At 35.6% G+C, this 21,513-nt stretch overlaps 2 protein-coding genes across 7 annotated transcripts; both read right to left on the bottom strand.

Annotated features, from left to right (window-relative positions):
* Positions 1–416: 416 nt before the first annotated feature.
* On the bottom strand, positions 417–10,969 carry tmf1 (TATA element modulatory factor 1). 2 transcript variants are annotated; one of them, XM_058792222.1, is made up of 17 exons: positions 10,446–10,969; positions 8,196–9,505; positions 7,519–7,622; positions 7,014–7,140; positions 6,816–6,921; positions 6,514–6,656; positions 5,293–5,459; positions 5,009–5,165; positions 4,648–4,740; positions 3,877–4,033; positions 3,559–3,751; positions 3,418–3,487; positions 3,242–3,334; positions 1,958–2,080; positions 1,691–1,843; positions 1,430–1,555; positions 417–1,241 (listed from the first exon to the last, which is right to left on the bottom strand). In XM_058792222.1, exons 1-17 carry the CDS (start codon positions 10,579–10,581, stop codon positions 1,101–1,103), a joined length of 3,399 nt encoding a protein of 1,132 aa, XP_058648205.1. In that variant the 5' UTR covers positions 10,582–10,969; the 3' UTR covers positions 417–1,100. The 2 variants fall into 2 exon arrangements, with proteins under 2 accessions (XP_058648205.1, XP_058648204.1); XM_058792221.1 differs by having other exon boundaries at positions 1,691–1,846; positions 10,446–10,968.
* A 288-nt stretch (positions 10,970–11,257) lies between these two features.
* Positions 11,258–21,391, bottom strand: uba3 (ubiquitin-like modifier activating enzyme 3). Of its 5 annotated transcripts, none has more exons than XM_058790753.1 (18): positions 19,048–19,087; positions 18,636–18,674; positions 17,669–17,789; positions 16,927–17,007; positions 16,691–16,773; positions 16,523–16,603; positions 16,065–16,108; positions 15,803–15,867; positions 15,199–15,354; positions 15,023–15,125; positions 14,805–14,918; positions 13,902–13,955; positions 13,768–13,804; positions 13,596–13,677; positions 13,415–13,515; positions 12,677–12,740; positions 12,506–12,560; positions 11,258–12,404 (listed from the first exon to the last, which is right to left on the bottom strand). In XM_058790753.1, the coding sequence occupies exons 1-18, from the start codon at positions 19,077–19,079 to the stop codon at positions 12,316–12,318; spliced, it is 1,401 nt and encodes a 466-aa protein (XP_058646736.1). In that variant the 5' UTR covers positions 19,080–19,087; the 3' UTR covers positions 11,258–12,315. The 5 variants fall into 5 exon arrangements, with proteins under 5 accessions (XP_058646736.1, XP_058646735.1, XP_058646740.1 ...); XM_058790752.1 differs by lacking the exon at positions 19,048–19,087 and adding an exon at positions 18,808–18,888; XM_058790757.1 differs by lacking the exons at positions 18,636–18,674; positions 19,048–19,087 and adding an exon at positions 20,872–21,391.
* Positions 21,392–21,513: the final 122 nt, after the last annotated feature.

Genomic DNA, 21,513 nt, shown 5'->3' with positions numbered 1-21,513 from the left:
AGCTTAATAATAATCATATTTGTTACTACATAATTAAAGAATATCTTAGTAACTACATTAATAAAGCTAGAAAACATTAAAGCAGAGATTAATAATATGTATGTTAATATAACAACAACTGTAAAATAAATGAATAATAGTAGTAGAAATAATAACATTCATTACCATATAATTAAAAACAATATCTTAGTAATTATACATTAAAAACATTAATAAAGCTGAAAAACAAATTAAAGCAGAGATTATAAATAATATATTCGTTACTATATAATTAACATGAATTGTTAAACATTAAAAACAATAAAGCTGGGAAACAAATTAAGACAGAGATTAATAATAATAATAATAGTTACCATATAATTCAAAATATCTTAGTAATTAATAAACATTAACAAAGCAGGAAAACAAATTCAGTCTGCCCAATACATATCTCTTACTTTATTTACATGTGTGCATAAAACTGACAACAGACAGTCTTGACTGTAATTTATGATTTACAGGGATCATATCTCATAGAATATGACAGTTTTCCTGGATCCCCTCATCCTCATCACTAAAACTCAATCAGCATGAGATAAAAACGAGTGCAAAACTTCACTTTGAGTCTACTAAGGATGCGGCACACCGCAGTAATCTGGACAGCATATTTACTTGTCTACAATGAAAAGAGACAGTCAACAGCAAATCAACTGCTTACCAGTAAGATGCGCAGTCCAGAGGATGAAGATCAGAGGAAAATATAGCCATTCATTCATTCTGATTATAATCCAATCGTGTAAAGCCTGAACTCATAAAGTCTCACTTCATTGTGCAAATTCAAGAGTTAAGAAACCACCAAATGTAAACACCTATACACGAAAAGATCATAATAGAATTTCCTAAACCAAACATGTTTATTAAATGAGAAAAAAAAATCAAATAAAATCCCACAACCGTGAGAGGAATCTTAAATAACTATATCACTGATCCTTGAAATATGTTGGACGAACTCTTCTCTCAGAATAAAATAGATTTAAATGACTTGGTCTTTTATTACCAACACTTTTGAGATGTGAAGTTCTGTTTACAGTTAGTGTGCGTCAGTCCATTTGCAGAGTCAATTATTTTTGATTTTTTAATAGTTCATCTATTTGCGTTTTGTACATGTTCTTCACATCCTCTAGGTCCAGACGCAGCTCTTCTGCCTCCTCTGCCTTCTCTCCATACATCTGCAGAATTGTGTTGTGCCTTTGTTCTAGCTCCTGTGATGAACAAAAAGATATGATTAGTGTTTAACTACCAGAATAAAAGTCCAATGTGCTCGTTAGCAAACAGATCATGTATTCATGTACTGTATTTTTTTTAATCAAATAAATGGAGCCTTGATGAGCATTAAAAAAAAAAAAAAAAAAAAAGATTTATATATTTTTAATTATTAAACACAAACAACCTTCAGTTGCACTTTCAGTTTAGGGATTTCCTTCACTTTACTCTCCATCTCATCGTTCTGATTGGTCAATCGCACCAGTTCCTCTGCCATGACAGTGCGGCTTCTCTCTAGACCAGCAATCTCCATCTTGAGGACGACCAAAAGAATTATAATACAAATTAGAACATTAATTCCACAACCAGTTATAAAACACAATCTGGTTATAAACATGGACGATGTAATTATACACAGAATTAATTCTAGTGAAAGACCAAGGCATACCTGCAGCTGGGCAATCTCACCCTCTCTGAGTTTGAGCTGAGACTGCAGGCTCTCAATGACGCTGGATCCACCACCCAGTCGAGCTGCCTCATATAGGTTAGTCCCACTGATGGACATGGTCATGGTGCTGAAAGAATGGTCGAGAGAATCCTCCTGCTGAAAAAAAACACAGAAGCCAGGTGAGGTGATGACAGAATGTGAGATATCTAGGAGGAGAAAAGTTTCACTGCATCTGAATAAGTGTGGACAGGGGTGAGATGAATATACCTGTGAGAAAAGGGAGGAAGGTAAGCCGGCATGCTCAGTCCCACTGACAGAACTGGAACGGGACAGTGTAGGAGAGGAGGATGCTGGAGCATCAGTCACAGACAGACTCAGAGACTTCCTCTCCTGATGAAACAAAAACAGAGACTAGTTGATTTTACTCTACTCAAAACGTTTATCTTGGACCCCATTTAAAATGGTTAAAGCTGCAGTCCGTAACTTTTTTTGGTTAAAAATGATCTGAAATCAATATTTGAGCAAGTACATAACCAGCCAGTGTTCAAAACTATTGCAATACTTTAGTCCGATTCACAACTGTTATCTCATAATAATGTTTTCTAGGTTTCCGTGGGAAATTAAGAGTATGGCACTGCATCATTACTTCACGTCTGTAAATATTCAAGTTTTCCTGGCTAGTAGGTTATAGCACGTACGGATGCTGCAGGTGGCGCATCGTTTATAGCCTTTTCTCAGCTGGAATAATTAAATGTATCATTTTGATGGCGGATTGTAATCCAGAAAGTATTTTGTGTTTATGAAACACATGTGAATGAATTTAAATTATATTCCAGTTTTAAATGTGCTTCCGATTACAGATACCTGAGTTTACACAAGATTTGTATTTTAAAGAAAACCAGTTCGAAGGGAGCATAGTTTGCTTTTTGGGTTAAAAGAATTTCTTAATATGAAATTCGAATGGTATGACAATTAGATTAAACTGTACAGAAATTGAAATCTACACGCTAATACACGCTATACTCATAGTGAGGCAATGCTGATGTTGTTAATTCCAGAATAAAGTATAACAATAATAATAATTTGCACGATTTGATGTGATATGAGCTAACCGATCTTTAGATTAAATCACCATTGGTAGCGTGATTTATGGTAACGCTTTTTTCCTCAGTTGGTCAGAACAAACGTGACTGACTTGTAACTTACTTGTTCAGATGACAATATCAGGTGAAAATTCTTATTTGGGTCATAAATTCCAAGACGTAGACTAATCTGTGATTGCGAAGTACAGTAAATATATCCACACCGGTGAGGTGACTGACTGCCACACATTCACCTCAAAACATTAGATTCATCCGCGCTGGAGCCGTGCCGACTCACAACCCCACACAAGGAAGATAATTCCTCAAAAAGCAGCAATTCCAGGTTTTCAAATATAGATGGCGACAATGAGGCAAAACTTACGGACTGCAGCTTTAAGTAATTTCAAGTAATTTCTGAGGAAAACATTATTAATTAAGCAGATTCAGAACAGGTCTTTTCATGCAAAACCTTTTCTTTGAGGGCCTCTTGCGCAAGGTAACATTTCTTCTTCTCCTGCTCCACCTTCATTTTCTCCATTTCAAGTTGGTTGGTGAGAAGCAACTGAAGAGGACCAAATAATACAGACATTGAGAATAAATGTGTGTGTATATATTTTCTTATAGTGGTCAAGGTACAAACAATACCTTCTCCTTCTTGGCCTCCTCCAATACTCGAGCATGTTCTCCTTTAAGATTCTCCAGCTCTACATGCTCCCTACAGACAGAGAAATCAGTACTGGCACCTAAAATAGCAGCTTCTTTTTCAATTTTATACACATCTCCTACCTGCTAAAGTCATCCTCCAGTTTTTCCCGCCTCATCCTCTCTGCATCCAGCTGCCCTTGCAGACGTCCCTTCTCTTGCCTCAACAGGGAAGTCTGAGACTCTAAAGACGCTATCTGTGCTCGGATGGCTAGCAGCTCCTCTGTAGCTGAACGCTCTTTCTCTACGGAAACAGCAAGCTGGGCTTGGGCATCAGCTGAGAGAAGAAAATGACAAGTTAAAACATTTGGACAATGTCACATGTGGTTCATTGTTTAAAAACATCAGTTTCAAGCAAATGACAGAAGCCATCGATACTCAATCAAAACAAGCAAGTCTCACCTAAGCGGTCAGAGATGTTCTTCTCTAGTTTTTCCCATGATGCTGTCTGGGCCCCAAGCGTTGCCTGGAGGTTCTCTATCTGTCGAAGGAGGGGCCGTGTTGTGGATGTAACACTTTGACTTAGTTCCTGGTTTCTGGTCTCCGCTTCTTGTAACCTCTGTTGAAGTGCAAAAATACAGCATAACCTTCACTGACACTATCATTCTGAAGTTTGGGGTCAGTAAGATTTTTTAAATAAGTCTTTTATGCCCAGCAATTAAAAATACAGTAAGAACAGTACTGCAATAAAATATTAAAATTAAAAATAACTGTTTTCTATTTTAACTGCAGCCATTACTCCAGTCTTTGGTGTCACATCATCTTTCAGAAATCATACTAATATGCTGATTTAATACGCATTTATTTGAAAAACAAATAAAGAACGCCTTACACAACTGTCACTTTTGACTAGTTAAATGTGTCCTAGCTAAATAAAAATTGTAATTTCTTTAAAAATATTTGATCAGTTGTGTACATATTTAATGTGCAGAAAAATAAATTGTTAATTATTTTAATTTTTTATACCTCTTTGGTTTTTAGAGATAATAGAGAATTTAGAATTTAATTTAGAGACTTTTTCTCTCTAAAACAGAGAAACGAATCTTTCAACAAACAATACGTAGATATCAGCATAGTTGTTTGCCTTGAAAAGTCTAGGTTTCTACACAACAGCTGATATGAAATGAATAGTGCAATAATTCCTGTAAGCAGGAAGTAAAGTGCTCTAGTTACCTGCTGTAACTCACTGATCTCCTCCCTCAGGTAATCTTCCTTCTTGGCCTGCTGCTGCTCAGCTCTCTGTAAAGCCAGCCTCAGATCTGCCACCTCAACATAAAAAAATAGAGTCAAGATAGGCACGAAGGCTAACATTTGGAGATTAATCAGCCACTAAAATAAAACTGTGCAACTACAGGTAGATGAGTTACCCAAGAAAACAGTACACAAAGTTCCTCAAAACATGTAAACAAACATTTAAACACTGTTATTAAAAATAATTAATAATAATTATTATAATAATAATAATAATAATAATAATAATATGATGTGATCACATACAGTACAAGTTTTAAAAAAAATACTAAAATGGACTCACCTGATTAGCCAGTGCCTCTTGTTGCAAGCGGGACTCTTCTTGGGCTTTCTCCAAAGCCAGACTCAGCTCTTCTTTCGCCTGTACCTCTCTGCTCAGTGCTAGTTCCTGGGCTTCACTATCTTTGGTGGCGTTGGCCTTGTGCAGCTCCGCCAGCTCTCTAGATAATAAAAAAAAATGAATCAAAAATGAACAAGCTGGGAAAGACCACCACCCAAATGGCAGTGACAATGGGACAGTGAATGAGTGTATATTAGCATAAAGTAAAGTGTGTGGTGTTTATTTACTTGTACGAGCTGTCGAGGGCTGCTTGCAAACTGCGGTTGTTTTCCTGAAGCTCCTCGCTGCTGGTCTGCAGTCTACTTAATTCTTTCTCCTGACGCTCCACCACAGAATTCAGCTTCTTGATGTTCTCTCGGTGTTGCTTTTCGACTTCCTCTTTACCGTCCAAAACCTTCAATTAACATTGAACAAACCTCAGCATTCTCTTCTCATTTTACTGACATTTCATATGAAAGGAATAGTTCACCCAAAATTGAAAATTTGATTCACACTAAGGCCATCCAAGATAGAGATGAGTTTGTTTTAGGGCTGGGCAATATATCGCATGCGATTGTCATGTGCATCTCGTCAATAAAGCCGGTTCTGTGATTAGCGGTAAATCTCCATCACCTGCTTTCAGATGGAGCGGCATTTAATACACAGAGCCGTAGTTCAATGGCAAGCTACATAATATCGCGTTCATTATCGAAGGATTCATCTGCGATAATGAACGCGATATTCCACAGCTTGTCAGTGATCTACGGCTCTGTGTATTAAATGCCGCTCCATTTGAAAGCAGGTGATGGAGGTTTACCGCTAATCACGGAACCAGCTTTACTGACGAGATGCGCATGATCAAAGCGTTCGATATATATCACCCAGCCCTAGTTTGTTTGTTCATTGGAACAGATTTGGAGAAATTTAACATTACTTCACTTGCTCACCAATGGATTCTCTGCAGTGAATGGGTGCCATCAGAATCCAAATGATTCCGGTCCAGTTACAGTCAATTAACATCTTGTGAAGCAAAAAGCTTTGTGTTAGTAAAAAAAAACAAAAATCCATCATTGAGGTTTTAACTCTAAACCGTTGCTTCTGCCCAAAGTACAAGTTACAATTTTCTCTGAAGCAAGCAATATTATGGATAGAGGACTAGGATTTTAGCGGGTTTAAGTTTACAAAACGTTAACTGAAGGATTACTTGTGAATTGTTGTGATGTTTTTATCAGCAGTTTGAAGTCTCATTCTGACAGCACCCATTCGCTGCAGAGTATCCACTGACGATCAAGTGATGCAATGGTAAATTTGTCCAAACTGTTCCAATGAAGAAACAAAAATCTGTATCTTGGATGACAGGAGGATGAGTAAAGTTTCAAAACATTTTCTTTTTTGGGTAACCTATTCCTTGAACTCAACACTGAATGCACTTCACTACACTTAACAGCTTTGAAAGCTGTGTCCCTGACCTGCTGCAAGTGTTTCAGCTCTTCTTCCTGCTCCTTCAGTCTTTTGGTCTGTTTGGTGATCTGTGTATCACTCTCTCTCTCTTTCACACGCAGTTTCTTTATGATGTTGGAGTGCTGCAACTGCTGCTTGGACAGTTTCTCACCTAATCAAAAGAAACAAGTTAAAAAAAAACACACCCTTAATAATGACCCAGATTCTGCAATGATGAAGCAATAAATGTTTTTATCTCAATACGATCATCCTAATCAATGTGAATATTGTCAGGTCTCGCTGAACACATCAAACAGCCTCAAAGACACACCTTCTTCAAGCAGCTCTCGGATCTGTTCCTCCTTCTCTCTTATCAGTTCCAAAGTCTCATTTGAATTCAACCTGCTCGCCAATTCTTCTCTAAGGCCCTTAATTTCCTGTGACCAAGACAAATGATGCATTTCAATGCAAAATAAGACTGGGGTTTGAAGAATAATATAAATCCATAACAACATTAAAACATTCATACCTTTTTGGCGATGTCTCTCTCTTTGCAGGCGAGTTGAGCTTTCCTCTCAGCTTCTGCTATACGCTGAGTGAACTCATCTTTTAAAGACTGTACAGTAGAGCTTTCTTCCTTCAAGCTGATCATCTCACTGTGAAACACAAGTATTGCAGACTCTAATTCAATAGGCATATAAGAAAGAAGAATCTATAGCACTACTGTGTGAACATCTAGTGCAGTGAAACTCCTTTAATAGAAAGAAATTAACACCATAAACATGCCAGACTACACAGAATCTGTACAATAAGAAATTATTCCATTTACATGCTGAAAGGTGTGGATGGTTTTTATTAGCTAATCTTTTTATCTGCCAACAGTATGTGAACACAGCGTCCAGTTTTCCCTAAGCTGTGTAAATATTGTTGCTGCCTCCACCTGTTTCTATGCCCTAGTTAGTTATTACAGCCATTTGTCATTCAAGAAAACACAGCAGCAGATGGTTTTCTGGAGCACAGGTTCCTTAACTCACTCTTTGAGATTGTCACACTCCTCCTCCAGTCTGGCCTTGTCTTTACTGACCACAAGCAACTGTGATTCTCTCTTCTCTAGTCGACTAGAGAGCTCCTCGATAATCTGGGGAGATAAGAAAAAAAAAGAACAGAATGTAAGTTCCATGACACATACAAATAAGATGAATAAAAAAATGGGGGTCAATAGGTTTTTTTTTTTTTTTTTAAATTAATACTTTTATTCAGTGACAAAGAATTAAACTGATCAAAAAAAATAATAATGTTACTAAAGCTCTAAAAAAATGTTCTTTTGAAGAATAATGAAAAATAATGTATCAAAATTTCCATAATTTTTCCACAAAGATATTAAGGAGAACAACTGTTTTAAACATTGATAAGAAGAATAAGACGGAATGTTTCTTGAGCACCATGCGAATATATTAAAATGATTATCTGAAGGATTATGCGACACTGAAGCCTTGAGAGATATTAAATTATTTTTAAAATAATTTTTCACAATATTACTGCTTTTACTGTATTTTTGCTCAAATAAATGCAGTGAGCACTGGAAGAGAGTTTCAAAAACACTAAAAAAAATCTTACCAACCACCCTTTTTGAACGGTAGGGCATATCTAATACTTACATTATATTATATATCTTTTATCATTTATATAAATATTTATGAAAAAGGCCAACCTTTTGGAGCTCAGAAATCTGACTAAAATCTCCTAGTTTCTCCTCAGTACTCTGTGAAATTACAGTTTCATTCGTATCAGTTTTTTGGCTGGTCAGTGAGAGGTCAGTTTCAGGTCCCTGGTCCTGAAGCTCATCCGTCTGCTCACAGTTCACTGGCGTTGCACTGCGGCCACTTTCCTCCATCTCGTTATCGTCCAGCGACTGGTCATTTACTGACTCCGTCATAACCTCCTCTTCATTCTGATTGGTCTGTGGCGCTGACTGAGCAGGAGCGGGCAAATGTCCGGCCGTGATGGAAGCTAAGGTGCGGTTGCCCGGGATCTCATCATCAGAATTCACTTCGCTGACACTACGGCTGTCCAACGACTGCACACTAAACGAGTCGATGCGCTCAAAGGCATCAGACGATGAGCCGCAGCTTTCAGTGAGCTTTGGGTATTCATCCAGACGAGGGAAGTCGGCGCACGTTGAAGCGGAGAGCAGTTGGAAAGAGCCCTGCATTAAGTGGAGTCCAGCTTTAGCCTCTGCAGTCTCCTGCCTGGAGCTGGCCGAGCTCTCGCTTAGCACGCTCTCATGGTCCAAAACCTCTATGTCGCTGGTAGTGGAAGTACCAGAAGAGAAGGCACTAACAGGGGGAGACGGGGTGTCGCTTTGTCTGTCCTCTGATTTAGCGTCTTTGGATTCTAACAGGATTTCTTTAGGAGGGACAGGCAAGGTTTTCACTGAATTTTTGGTCTCGATGGTCAAAGCTGGTTCAAACACTCCAGCAGATTCAACCTCTGTAGCTGATAAAGGTACATTTGTGAGTGTGACATCTGAAGGTAAAACTAAGCCATCTGTCTCTGTCTGGTCCTTGCTGGTCTCCTGTTCAGCAGCTTGCTCTGGTGCAACAGACGCAACTGGAACAACCAGTTCTGGTTGTGACTGCTCCTCTGCCGAGAATGAATTTTGCTCCAAAAGCTCTGTCCCAGTTGGCATTATCTCAACAGTTTCCAGGCTGCTGCGTTTACTGAGGTCGGTCTGATCTTGCGCATCACTGACTTCCAGCTCCTTCTCCTGGTCTGCTTTTTCCCGCAGTCTGCGGTTTGACTTGGCAGGTGGCACAGACACCACTGTAGTGTTGCTTACAGTTTGTATGTCTCCATGAGGCAGAAAGGCACTGAAGAAATCCTCAGATTCGTCAACCACGGTCCGTGTGACAGGCTTAGTAATTGCCTCAGATGATGGAGGGAGAGTTTTAGTATGTTCTTCAGAGGGCGAGTTCCACTGGTTCATACCCCATCCTGTTGATACCGGCTTGCCTAGTGGATCTGGAAAAAAGGTTACTCAAATGTCAAGTCACTTTTATTTATATTGCACTTTATACAATAAAGATTGTCAAAGCACATTCATAGTAATAAACAGGAAAATAACACTCTTCATGTTGTAGAATGCATCACTTATGAAATAAATTCAACTTCAGTTCAATTCAATGTTGATTCAATTCAGTTCAATAATAACAAAATAAATAACTCAAGTATAAAGCTACTAAATCAACCGTACACATTTTATAAATATAAACATAAGCTTCAAGAAGACAACAAATCCAACCTTCGGAAACACAATAGCCTACATCAAAATGACAAACTCCTTTGTATTCTTTAGTGGCTGTTTGTGGTCTCAGGTTTCGTCTTGGAAATTCAATTCAAGTTTATTTGTATAGCACTTTTTTTTAAAGCACACAGGCCTACTGTTTCAAAGCAGCTTTACATAAAAATGTATGTTTCAATGTTACTATACGGAAACATGCTGTAATTAATGTCCATATGGTAATATATAACTATAAGATAAATAGGCCTACAAGTTATGTGCTTTGTCATGTATTCAGTTAAGCAGACACAATTAACATGTTAGACTTGCGACGGTAATGATTACAATATAAGGATAATATTTGATAGTTTGCACATTGTTCCATGTTTTGCAAAAGAAAGATTTTCTTGTTTGCTTTGGTTTGTGAGGTCTGTTTTGTGTGTGTGTGGAAGGGTTTCCGTGTGAGTTGGGATATGGGATATGAATCACGAAAAATGTATGTAGTCAACTGAAAATATGTTTTTGTGTGTGTACTTTTGGGGACAACTGTAAAATTGCATAACTATATCACTAACGTTATGCTGAAGCCCAGTAATTGTCACTGATGATGTCACCCTGCACTGTCAATCACATGTTTGTCTTCTTTCCACATCAAGTGAACCAATTTATAACTAAACTTACCAGTAAAGGTCGGTTCGGTCGTGTCACCCCACTGGTCCTCTTCTTTGATGTCCAGAACTCTGTCGATGGATTTCTGAGCAGTTGTCAGAGCTTGTTTAGCAAAACTCGACAGGTGTGACGCGTTGAACCAACTCATATTGCGTGACAGCTCAGTGAACGTGAAAGCTACATAAAACACAACATTATCAAAAGCATCCTAAATAAGAGCAGGTTCGTTCCACACTAAGAGCCGGAGCAAGTGGGTTGTGTTTGTATGTTAGGCCGCTATCCACATTAGCTTGGCGGCTAATTCTGCTCGCAAAACAACTGACAATTGGCTGGCAGTTGACATAATCCTCCGCTAAAATGAAATTCGATGATATAAATAAATAAACGACGTACTGGGCGACATTTTTATTTGCCTTCGCGTTACTCGGCTTCTAAATTGGACTTCTACGCATTGTTTTGTTTAGCTTTCCTCTGGCAGGCAGCTCGAGAACTACTTCCCATCCACGTAGCATCAACAAAGCCGCATCAACCTATCCTGCACGTGACGTCAGGGCCACGTGACCAATGTCTACAGTACAATTCATTATTATTATTTTTTTTTTATGTACGTACATATTACACTATAACCCATATGAAGTTATATACTACTGATATCTGTGATTTGTGCTTATTTTGTATTTAAAAAAAGTAAACGATCAAAGTGTCACTTTTCAGTTGAAACCTCGGGAACATCGTCATTTTACTAAAATATGAGTTGCCCGAATAAACAAACTCAAACGCACTTTTTTTTTTTTTTGTAAGTGCATGTATGCACGACTTCTGTGTCAGACTCGAACAGGTGTTTATTGCTTTTGAAAGGGGGACACCATGCGGTCTCACGATCCAATGCACAAATGTGGGATTTTGCTAAAAACTTTTAACAAATAAACATTTTAAATTAATAGAGTAAAAAATGGTTTACTAAAATGAAGTGAATATGAATCGAAATTCTTGCATTAATAAGATATTTAACTGAAATTAATACGAATCTAAATTAATATTTTACTTAAATATGAACTGTAGTTAATGCATTGTTGTATGATAGTTTTAAAAATGTAATAGGACACTAAATATAGCAATTGACGTTATCAAACAAAAAATTATTTTACTGTAGCTTAGTGAATAATTTCAGTTTGTAGCTTGTCAAACAACATACAATTTGATCCACTGTAGTATGTAGTGCTGTGGCTGAAAAAACTTTGAAATAAAGTCACTACGGTCAGTCTGACGACCTTGTGAATAAGTGTCTCCATTGTACATTTCTACAAACCTGTATAACATGACAATGCCACATAAAATGAATAAAACAGTACAGTATACTTAATATCTCTTAACATTACATTGACAATGCAACATTCTGTATTTGCTTACAATTTCTAGAGAATTTATATTTTAATACCTTGAGTTTCTTTAAATATTTAATCAAATACATTTATTCACAAATCGAGTAACAGTAAATTTATAGGAAAGCATTACCGAACTAGGACTTCAATACTTGTTTAAAATATGGTTTCCAAATTTAATTCAAAACATTAACCTTTTTCTCTACAAGACATTGAACAAGATACAGTGAATGCACAACAAAATAAATAGATAAACAGTTTGCATAAAAAAGAAATCCACCAAAATGACTCCTACGACTATAGCACTGCAAGACAACGAAACAAAAGTCTCCTGTAAGTGTCTTTGATGAACAGAGTTGACCATAAAATCTAAATACAAACTGCAGGGATTCCAGCCGAGCATGTGCATGTGATGTCTCTGCTGATATTTCCAAGGCTGCTTCATTTTGATGATGACTGCAAGAACCACTTGTAACTGTCTATAAGGATGAAGCATTGTCCTATGAGATGAAGTTGAGCTTGAAGAGCACAGTCTGAGGAGTGGTGACATCAGCTACTGCCAGTTCCTGTCCATCGACTAGTCCAAGCTCTGCCAGCATATAAGACATTAAACAACATCAATATATTTTGGAAATACACTTATTAAATAGTTGCATATACTACATGATACCACAATATACTTTCAATCACCTTTCAGCATTTTGTTTAGATTTGGTCGCGTTCTCTCTTCAATAGATGCCACGGTCTGAAAATAAAACCAAACAGATTCAAATGTATTAAAGCATAAAATGCAAGTTCAGAAAATCCTAATCTAAGTGAACTAAATATGACAAGTCTGGTACATGTTAGAAATTTTCTAACCTGTAAATATAGAGTTTTGTTTTTTCCATCCAAAGTTGTAGTGATGGCAGGAGACTTCATTTGGCTAGTAGACAAAGGATTCAGTGTTATTACAAACAGGAGGAAATAGCTTCAGAAAAGACGGTTAACAAGTGAGGACAACACATTTTATCATATTTAACATCCGTCACATTCAATATTTTTTAACTAAAAGGAATATAATAAAATGTAAGTGGCAAGATGAATCTGATTCTTTCAGTAGGCTTTGTTTAGAACAGGAGAAGATATTATGCATTTATTTTGGTATTGCCACTTCGTTGATATGTGTTCGTCTAATACAGTAAAATGATCATTTAATGGCAAGTGTATCTAACTAATTAATTAATATAGTCATAATTTAGGATGATAATAAACAAAAAAGCTGTATTAAATATGTATTCATTTAGTTCTAAATTATTCTAAAATCAAAGAATATCTGAATATATATATTAATTTAAAACATTATTGTTAGGAATAGGAATTTAGATAATCAATGAGCTTCTACTCTAAAAATTGTAATACATTTTCTCTTTAGTTGCCTTCACTTCATTTTATATGGTAAATATTCTAAGCATGCATGTATGAGACTGTACAGTATGTGTGTATGAGTATCCATGTTTATTGTTTGGTAGCATTTATGGTAAATTAAATCAATAAATAAATAAAACAAATCTGATAAAAGGGAAGCATAGATGAACATGAATGAACATTGTGACTCACAGAGAGACATTCTCAGTCAAGTAGTCCAGAATCTCCTGCAGTTTAGCTGAAGGTGGGAAGTACAGGTCCTGTGGCACCTGACTGCAGGCAGAACAGTTCTCCTACACATGTAACAGAGACATTTAGCATTAATGTCATTTTTTTTTAGTGATGTCCTTTAAATCACTTTCAAATCATTAACCTTTCTCTCAGCCTCAAAGGTGTACGTGTACAGCCCATCCACATCATTGAACACCAGGTAGTTGTTCAAGGGAACATAGGCGCTGTTCAGCAGAAGTAAAAGAATAAATCAGACATGTGAATGAACAATGAATTCAACGCTCTCTCCTGGGAAATAAGTTGTTATAACTTACCTCGTGGCAATTTTAAAAACCTCGGTGGCGCAAGCAGCTGAAATGTGAAAGAAAGGAAGAAGCTGTATTTCCAAAAATAATCAAAACTCTTTCAAGCATCATTAAACCAGAGAACACTTGCAATGTCAGCATACCAGCAATAACAGCATTTGTAGAAGCCACAGCAGGAATTATTCTCTTCACGACCCCTGAAACACAGGTGAAGTAGAAAATCAACAATAGGAGCTTCTGAACAATAACTTACAAACAGCAATGTGCACGATTATAAGTATAAACTTGATTTTGACATTTTCTAAAAGAAATTACAATATTGCTTGCCTATGCAAAATTATACACCATGATGCTAGTGCGTTGTGGGTGCTTGCCAGGGCATTGGTACAGTATGCAGTTGCATACTGAGTGTTTTTATTTTGTTGTATCACATTGTTCTGGGTGGTTTCTAACTGTCCTGAGTCAAAAGAGCATCTAGGAGTTCCGCTGATATTCAGGTCTCTCAATATGGTTCGGGTTCCCAATCAGTAAACCTAGGACCTAAAATTTTCTGTTTCAAGGTTTATACACTACAGTTTAGGTTTAGTTTTTTTTTTTATAAAGTCTCTTATGCTCATCAAGGCTGCATATATTTGCTCAAAAAACAATAAAAACGTAATACATATTACTACAATTTAAAATAACTTTTTAAAATATTTTTATCAATTTTAAAGTGTGATACAGCCCTGATGATGGCGACGCTGAATTTTCAGCAGCAATCACTCCAGTCTTCATTGTCACAGAATCCTTCAGAAATCATTCTACTGCTTATTTGCTTCTCAACAAACATTTATTATGATTATCAATGTTGAAAGCCTGATATGTGTGTGGAAACCATGATAGATTTTAATGTATCCTTGCTAAATAAAAGTATAGATTTTTTTTTTTAAATAATCATTTTAAATATTAGAGTATCTCTGAACATTGTCTCCATCAAAACGGTTTACAAATGAGAGGATTTTACAAAATTGCTAAAAAAGTCCCACTGACAGGCCCTTCTCACTCACCCTGGGTGAGTCTGTAAGTCACCCCAGTGATGCTGAACTCTGCTGCTCTTTCCAGAGATTTCTGGTACACCCACTGGATGTGAGTTGGGTCATCTCCATCTAGGGCTACACCATCTGAGGAAAACACATTCAAATGTGAAATAATAGCAGACTACCTAGCAGCAATATAACCAAATATGCACTGGTTGTTTTGGATTCTATGCAGATATAAGATATACCTCCAAAAGGCTTTTCTTTGGGCCAAAGCAGCATGCGGACGTATTCAACACAATGTTCTGGTAACCGTGGCATAGAGGCTATAGTGCACATAGGGAAGTTGATCTGTGTAGGGGACGAAAATGAGTATGACAAAAGGCTTTTGAAATTCAACTTAACACAAAATCCCAGTGTGCACCTGTGGAGGGTAGAGCTCGAGGGTGCAATCGATGCAAGCTGTCATGCCTGGAAGAATGACTCGAGCATTGCCCTTGAAGCCCTCTGTGCCTCCATCTATTAATGGAATAATGGAACTGGGATCTAGCACACCATCTTCATAAATCAGCAGAGATAACTGAGAAAGACAAAACAAGGTAACACTATATAATAGCTTTCATTAATAAATCATTAAGAAACATTATATAATGTTTAACAGATCGTTAGTTAATATATATATATTCAAATAGAAAAGTTTCAAGAAGTGCTTGATCATATGAATTGAAAGTTTAATGACATTTGTAAGCATTTCAATTTACAAAATAATGATCTGACAATCATTAGGTAATGTTTCTTTAAAGTTCATTAGTAAACATTAACAAGCACATTATCTCATATTTCTAGCTATGTGAATATACAGTATATAGCTATAAAATATATAGCTATGTGAAAAACAAAATGCATATACTATAATATAAGCACTTCTCACAGAATAGAAAGACTTTATTTAAATGACACAGAGAGGACTTTAAGTCTATGCATTTATACGGACAGATTGTTAGATGTTCAGGACAATAAACGCATACCAGCATCCCGTTCATCCATCTTCTGGCAACAACAGAGTCCAGGCCACAGACTACAATGTGAAATTCTAGACCGTAATAATAAAAATAAAAATTAAAAAACAGTTACGTTACTCAGATTTCCAAGCAATAACTGCCCCCAAAAAGTGTCATAATACATGAAAACAACAGTCTCACAATACAGAACAAAACTGTCACTTATAATTTTGGGTTAAGATAAGCTATGACATTTTAGACAAAAGAAAAAGAGTTATAGGGTATTTACGCCTGTAAAATGTCTCATCCAAGTCCTGGATTTTCTTAAAATGTCTGCATTGTTTATTAAGGTAAATGCAAATATTTTGACACATAAATATAACATATACACTCCACTTAGCAAAATATAGTAAAAACAGTAATATTTTGGAATATTGTTACAATTTAAAATAACTGTTTTGCATTTGCCTATATTAAAATGTGATTTATTCCTCTGATGGCAGAGCTGGTTTTCAGCTGCCATTACTCAAGACTTCAGCGTCACATGATCCTTCAGAATCATTCTAATATGCAGATTTTTGTGCTCAAGAAAAATTTCTTATTATGATCAATGTTGAAAACTGTTGTGCTACTAAATATTTTTGTGGAAATCTTACTGACCCCAAACTTCTGAACGGTCTTGTATCAAATAGAAACATATAGCAGCATTTCAACATTCCCAAACATTTAATACACTTAGAAGGATACGGGACAACATTGCAGCCTGGGACCCTGCCATTTACAAAGTCTGCTGCAACCTCTGCCTTTGGTCGGCCCACATCCTTTGGTCTGTAGATACAACAGCGATCAGTTTACATTAATAAAAAAGAACAAAAAAAGGCTCAAAAAGACATCTATCAGCTGACTAAGACTAACCTGAAGAGGAACTGTCTGTTGAGGTTAGAAACATCAATGGTGTCCATGTCCACCACATGAATGTGCCGAAAACCTGACAAGGCCTACGTGATAAAATTGCACCATGTATGAGCACAATAGGACAAAACACAGCAATTAGCCTCTTTGTAATTACAAGGTATAGAGTATCGCAGCTGTCATTAAGCATTGAACAAACAAGAATTTGTCTAAAAAATACAGCACAACAAAAACTGTACCAGATCTTTGAGCAGCTCACAACCAAGTCCACCAGCTCCAATAACCAGAATTTTGCATGTGTCCAGTAAAAACTGGAGAGACTAGAAGAAGATGTGCACAGTTTATGAAAAGAGAAGAGAGTAGAGTAACATTCAGGTTTTACAACAAACCGATCTCATGAAGATAAAATAGCTCAAAAACTACAGTCCTTTATGGTGGATTATTGTTTATTATTGTGGATTATGTGGTGGATTATTGTTTATTAATGTTTTTATCAGCTGTTTGAACTGTAATTCTAAATATATATATATGTGACAGAACAGAACCCAATCAAATATTCTGCATAAAGCTAAAAAATAATAATAATTAAAAAAAAAAAAAAAAAAAAAAAAAAAGAGGTAAACAGAAGAAAAATTACCCTACGCACATAATCATTTTCAGCATGAATCTTTATCTGTTACACTAATGTAATAACTCCATGATAACCTCTGTCCTATCAGGCATGTATATTTATAGGAAAAATGCTCTTGCTGTAAAACTTATTTTTATTTATTTAATTTGGTAAAGTAATTGATAAGTAATTTACGCAAAGCAAAATGAATTGAAAAAATAAAATTAACTGTTCTGATAAAATGCCTCCAAAGCTGAACTCTGTGACTGACTGATTAAACATTTTTAAATGGGGTGTGAAATATATATTACATTGAATTATATTATATATTATATTTAGAATAACAGAGTGCATTGAGATTTATGTCATACCTCAGTGCTGGGTTCAAAATCCGGATGAGTGAAGGGTCCAGCTCTCTCTAAGAACTTTTTGACATGGTCCCATCTTCCCTGCCAGTCAGTGCGATCCCCACTCCCTCCATCCACAACCATACTGTGGAGAAATACAGATGCTTAGAAATACAGCACACTCCTTACTCAGTTTATTTAGTAATTACAAAACACATTCACATACGTGACCCTGGAGCACAAAACCAGTCATAAGTCGCACGGGTATATTGGTAGCAATAGCCAACAGTACATTGTATGGGTCAAAATTATAAATTTTTCTTTTATGCCAAAAATCATTAGGATATTAAGTATAGCTCATGTTCCATGAAGATATTTTTTAAATTTCCTACCATATATAGCAAAACTTAATTTTTGATTAGTGATATGCATTGTTAAGAACTTCATTTGGACAACATTTGGGCAATGTTGTTGCACCCTCAGATTCCAGATTTTCAAATAGTTGTATCTCGGCCAAATATTGTCCTATCATAACAAACCATACATCAATGGAAAGCATATTTATTCAGATTTCAGATGCTGTATTTAATGACTAATTTATGATTATGACTGGTTTTGTGGTCCAGGGTAATATATAACATACTTTTTTTTTTTTTTTTTTTTTTTTTAAGTACATAAGGTATGGCTTAAATGGCACTGAATTTAGGTAAAATTTCATAATTAATAATAAGAAAGTGTTTTATATTAAATGTTATGAAAGAACATTATGGCATGTGTGCAAACAGCAGTGTTTGGCGGTTTCGCAAGCTTTCACCGAGCTTTCAGATAGATTACATTATTTTATGTACAGTAGGCCTATATGCGGAGAGCCGTTCAAAATAATGTCTGAACAATATCTGCAGTACAGATGAAGCTCATTATAAGAATCAACACCTCCCAAAGCAAACCTGCTGGCTGCCACATCTAAATTCTTATATTTCATTTCACTAACTTCTCATTCAGCTCCTCTATTCTCCTTCTTTTCTTCTCCCTAAAAAGAGAGAATAAAAGAAGGTTCATTCATGCTCTGCTACCCGCAAGTTAACGTTCTTGCGTCCTGTTGATTGAACTACAAGCACTGTTACGAGGGATTTATGTGCAGTTTTGGATAAAATTTCACTTACGGCTCCTCTCCTTCCGCCATATTGTCATAAACATTGGAAGTGAAATGTGCAACCTTATGACAAGGCAAAGCTGCAATCCACCTGACGCACAATGTCATTTTCAAAATAAAAGTCTTTCATTCTTCATAATCCGGTACAAACATATTTTAATTAACAAAATGACTGCACAAATGAGCCAGTTCGTGAAATTAGTAGTTTGAAAAGACTGATTTGGAACAGTCTGATGAATCTTTCACTGACCTGAATCCAACAGAGCGCAGCCGAACCAGCATCTGCCTCACTGCAGTGTGAACTACGTTGTCATTATTTTTAGTGATGTCCTTATAAGGATTACCAACTGTCCCGTATAATAAGCGATCAGTTGCGTTTCATTATCTCCATTCATTCATCTCCTGAGAACTTATTGTATGTCAGTCGGATGAAATGTGAGCTGTTGTATTTTCATTTTTATTAATAGGCTATTAATTTTATTTTATTACTTAAAAAAAAAAAAACTATTAAAACACTTCAAACGAAGGTGAGTCTTTTTTTTTTGGACTATGAGGACAGGCACGATTCTAGTGTTACAATTTGCGTAGGCGTAAAATGTGTGCATACTAATAGCCTAGTGGGTGACACTTCATATGACTTTTTTAACAACTGGCATGTATGTTAGTGAGTACATAAATAAGAAAAATGGTAAAGTGATGTCTCAGATTCATTTTAGCATTTAATTAAGTACACTTCTTTCCAAATAAAAAATACAAAACTGCAGACATGCACAGGACAATGTGATGAAAATAAATTCTGCGTGTTTTCAAGGCGATGTTCGTCTGCTGAAGTTGATTATAAGAAAATTAGCCTACGTTACAAGATGCTTATTGAATGTCATCATGTGTACTGAAATATTATTTGGACTGTTACTAGGTCAAATAAATAAAAACATTACTAACGGCTATTTTTATTTCGATTAATCTATTGACAAATTTATCGATTAATCGATTAATCTAAACAATTATTTTCCCACAACAACAAAAAAATCAACAATTTTACTTAAGAATATTTTATTAAACAATTTTTTATTAAACCAAATGAAATCCAAATTTCTATGAAATCCTTTTTTTAAAGCAAAAGTAAAGTGCAACAGTGCAAGCAGCAAGTGTCCATCTCATAGTCCAAATCACTGAAATCAAAGTTCAGTATTATAGTGTAAGAATGACAACATATCCACATGTTCTAGTCTACTAATAATAAAATTATAAATAAATAAAAAACACTTTTTAAGGGAGTACTTATCAGAAATATTATTTAACAGAATTTATTTAGGGGGAAAAAATGTAAATGTGCAGTATTTCTAAAAAAAATAAATAAATAAAAAAATTATTAAAATTTAATGGAACCATTAAAATGGAATCCAGAAAATAATGGCAAACAAAAAATGAAAATGGAAAAACTGAATTTGGAAATAAAACGGATTTCATAGGGCCCTATAATTTTATATATATATATATATATATATATATATATATATATATATATATATATATATACATATATATATATATATATATATATATATATATATATATATATATATATATATATATAATATTATTTATTTTTGTGGTAATAACAATAGATTTAAGTGAACAATAGCCTTTAAAATTACTTAAAATACATATATAATAGCAATGATGCATTAATAATTAATTCAAATAAAGTATCAAAAGCAAGAAATCATATGGTTTCATTGAACAAAACTGTTCATAAACAATAGAGCTAATGTACATTACGCATTACAACAAAGGCCTAAAGGGGGCGCCATCGGCCTGACGATTGTTTTTACACATTACTGGGCGATCTAATCCTTGTTTAATATTGACCAAGCACCATTTAATTCAAATGTCCACTTAATCTTTAATATTTGGCCATTTCGTTAGTAGAGAAATGCTATAGCCATTGTAATTAAATGAATATGTGGACATCACGTGTAAACTCAGAGTGAGGGTTTGAGCTTTTATTTTTTTGAGCTTTTGAAACCACGATGTATTCTCCTGTGTTTGCGTAGATTTATAAATGATTTACCTTACAAATCTGATGAAATGGCGCACTTTGCGTTCCCAGATGAATGTTATAATAAACCCAAACTCACAACAACATGCAGAGATAGAGTTTGAGACGCTCCACACATGTAAATGATAACAGTTCCTGTGGAGCTACTGTGAAAGGAGCCTCTGTGTGACGCACGTACTTAACCTACACGCATGTACATAATTAAAGTGCATGTACTGTATTAGAACGGCATCGCATATAATTTAATTAAATAGCGTTTGTGAATTCACAATTATGCTTAATTTAAATGGGTTTAATATATCATACACAGCCTTGGAAAACAGCCTAATAATGTGTTTTATGGATTCTTGTCTGTGAAATGCGCCACTTCCGGTATTTGCCGGTTAGTCGACGCGAGCAAAATTAAGTCGAGGATTTTTAAAAATCGAATAGTCGAATAAAATCGATGAAGGAGCCTACATTACTTCAAATGTAAAATGGAAGTTCCTTGCCCTACACATTCAAAGACAATGTCTTTTTTGTTGTTGTTGTTTTGTTTTTCTTTGCTGTTATGTTATATCCCAAATTTTATTAATGTGTTTGGTGTGTGGAAATAAAGACCTTAAAGGTACTGTATGTAGAATTGACCTAGCGGTTGAACTAGGTATTGCAGCC

The sequence above is a fragment of the Onychostoma macrolepis genome, chromosome 11, assembly GCF_012432095.1.
Source record: "Onychostoma macrolepis isolate SWU-2019 chromosome 11, ASM1243209v1, whole genome shotgun sequence".
Classification (NCBI taxonomy): domain Eukaryota; kingdom Metazoa; phylum Chordata; class Actinopteri; order Cypriniformes; family Cyprinidae; genus Onychostoma; species Onychostoma macrolepis.
Note: the sequence above shows the minus strand (reverse complement) of the source record. Positions and strands in the feature narration are given on the sequence as shown.

What these genes read in the sequence shown, in the direction of transcription:
- tmf1 (XM_058792221.1), bottom strand. Translation starts at nt 10,581, where the DNA reads ATGAGTTGGTTCAACGCGTCACACCTGTCGAGTTTTGCTAAACAAGCT. An exon ending in AGAGAGACATCGCCAAAAAG is followed by an intron (nt 6,922 to 7,013) that starts GTATGAATGTTT and finishes TCTTGGTCACAG; the next exon opens with GAAATTAAGGGCCTTAGAGA. An exon ending in GTGAGATTGCCCAGCTGCAG is followed by an intron (nt 1,556 to 1,690) that starts GTATGCCTTGGT and finishes GTCGTCCTCAAG; the next exon opens with ATGGAGATTGCTGGTCTAGA.
- uba3 (XM_058790753.1), bottom strand. Translation starts at nt 19,079, where the DNA reads ATGCTGGTTCGGCTGCGCTCTGTTGGATTCAG. An exon ending in AACAGACAGTTCCTCTTCAG is followed by an intron (nt 16,604 to 16,690) that starts GTTAGTCTTAGT and finishes TTGTATCTACAG; the next exon opens with ACCAAAGGATGTGGGCCGAC. An exon ending in TCGAGCTCTACCCTCCACAG is followed by an intron (nt 15,126 to 15,198) that starts GTGCACACTGGG and finishes TCCCCTACACAG; the next exon opens with ATCAACTTCCCTATGTGCAC.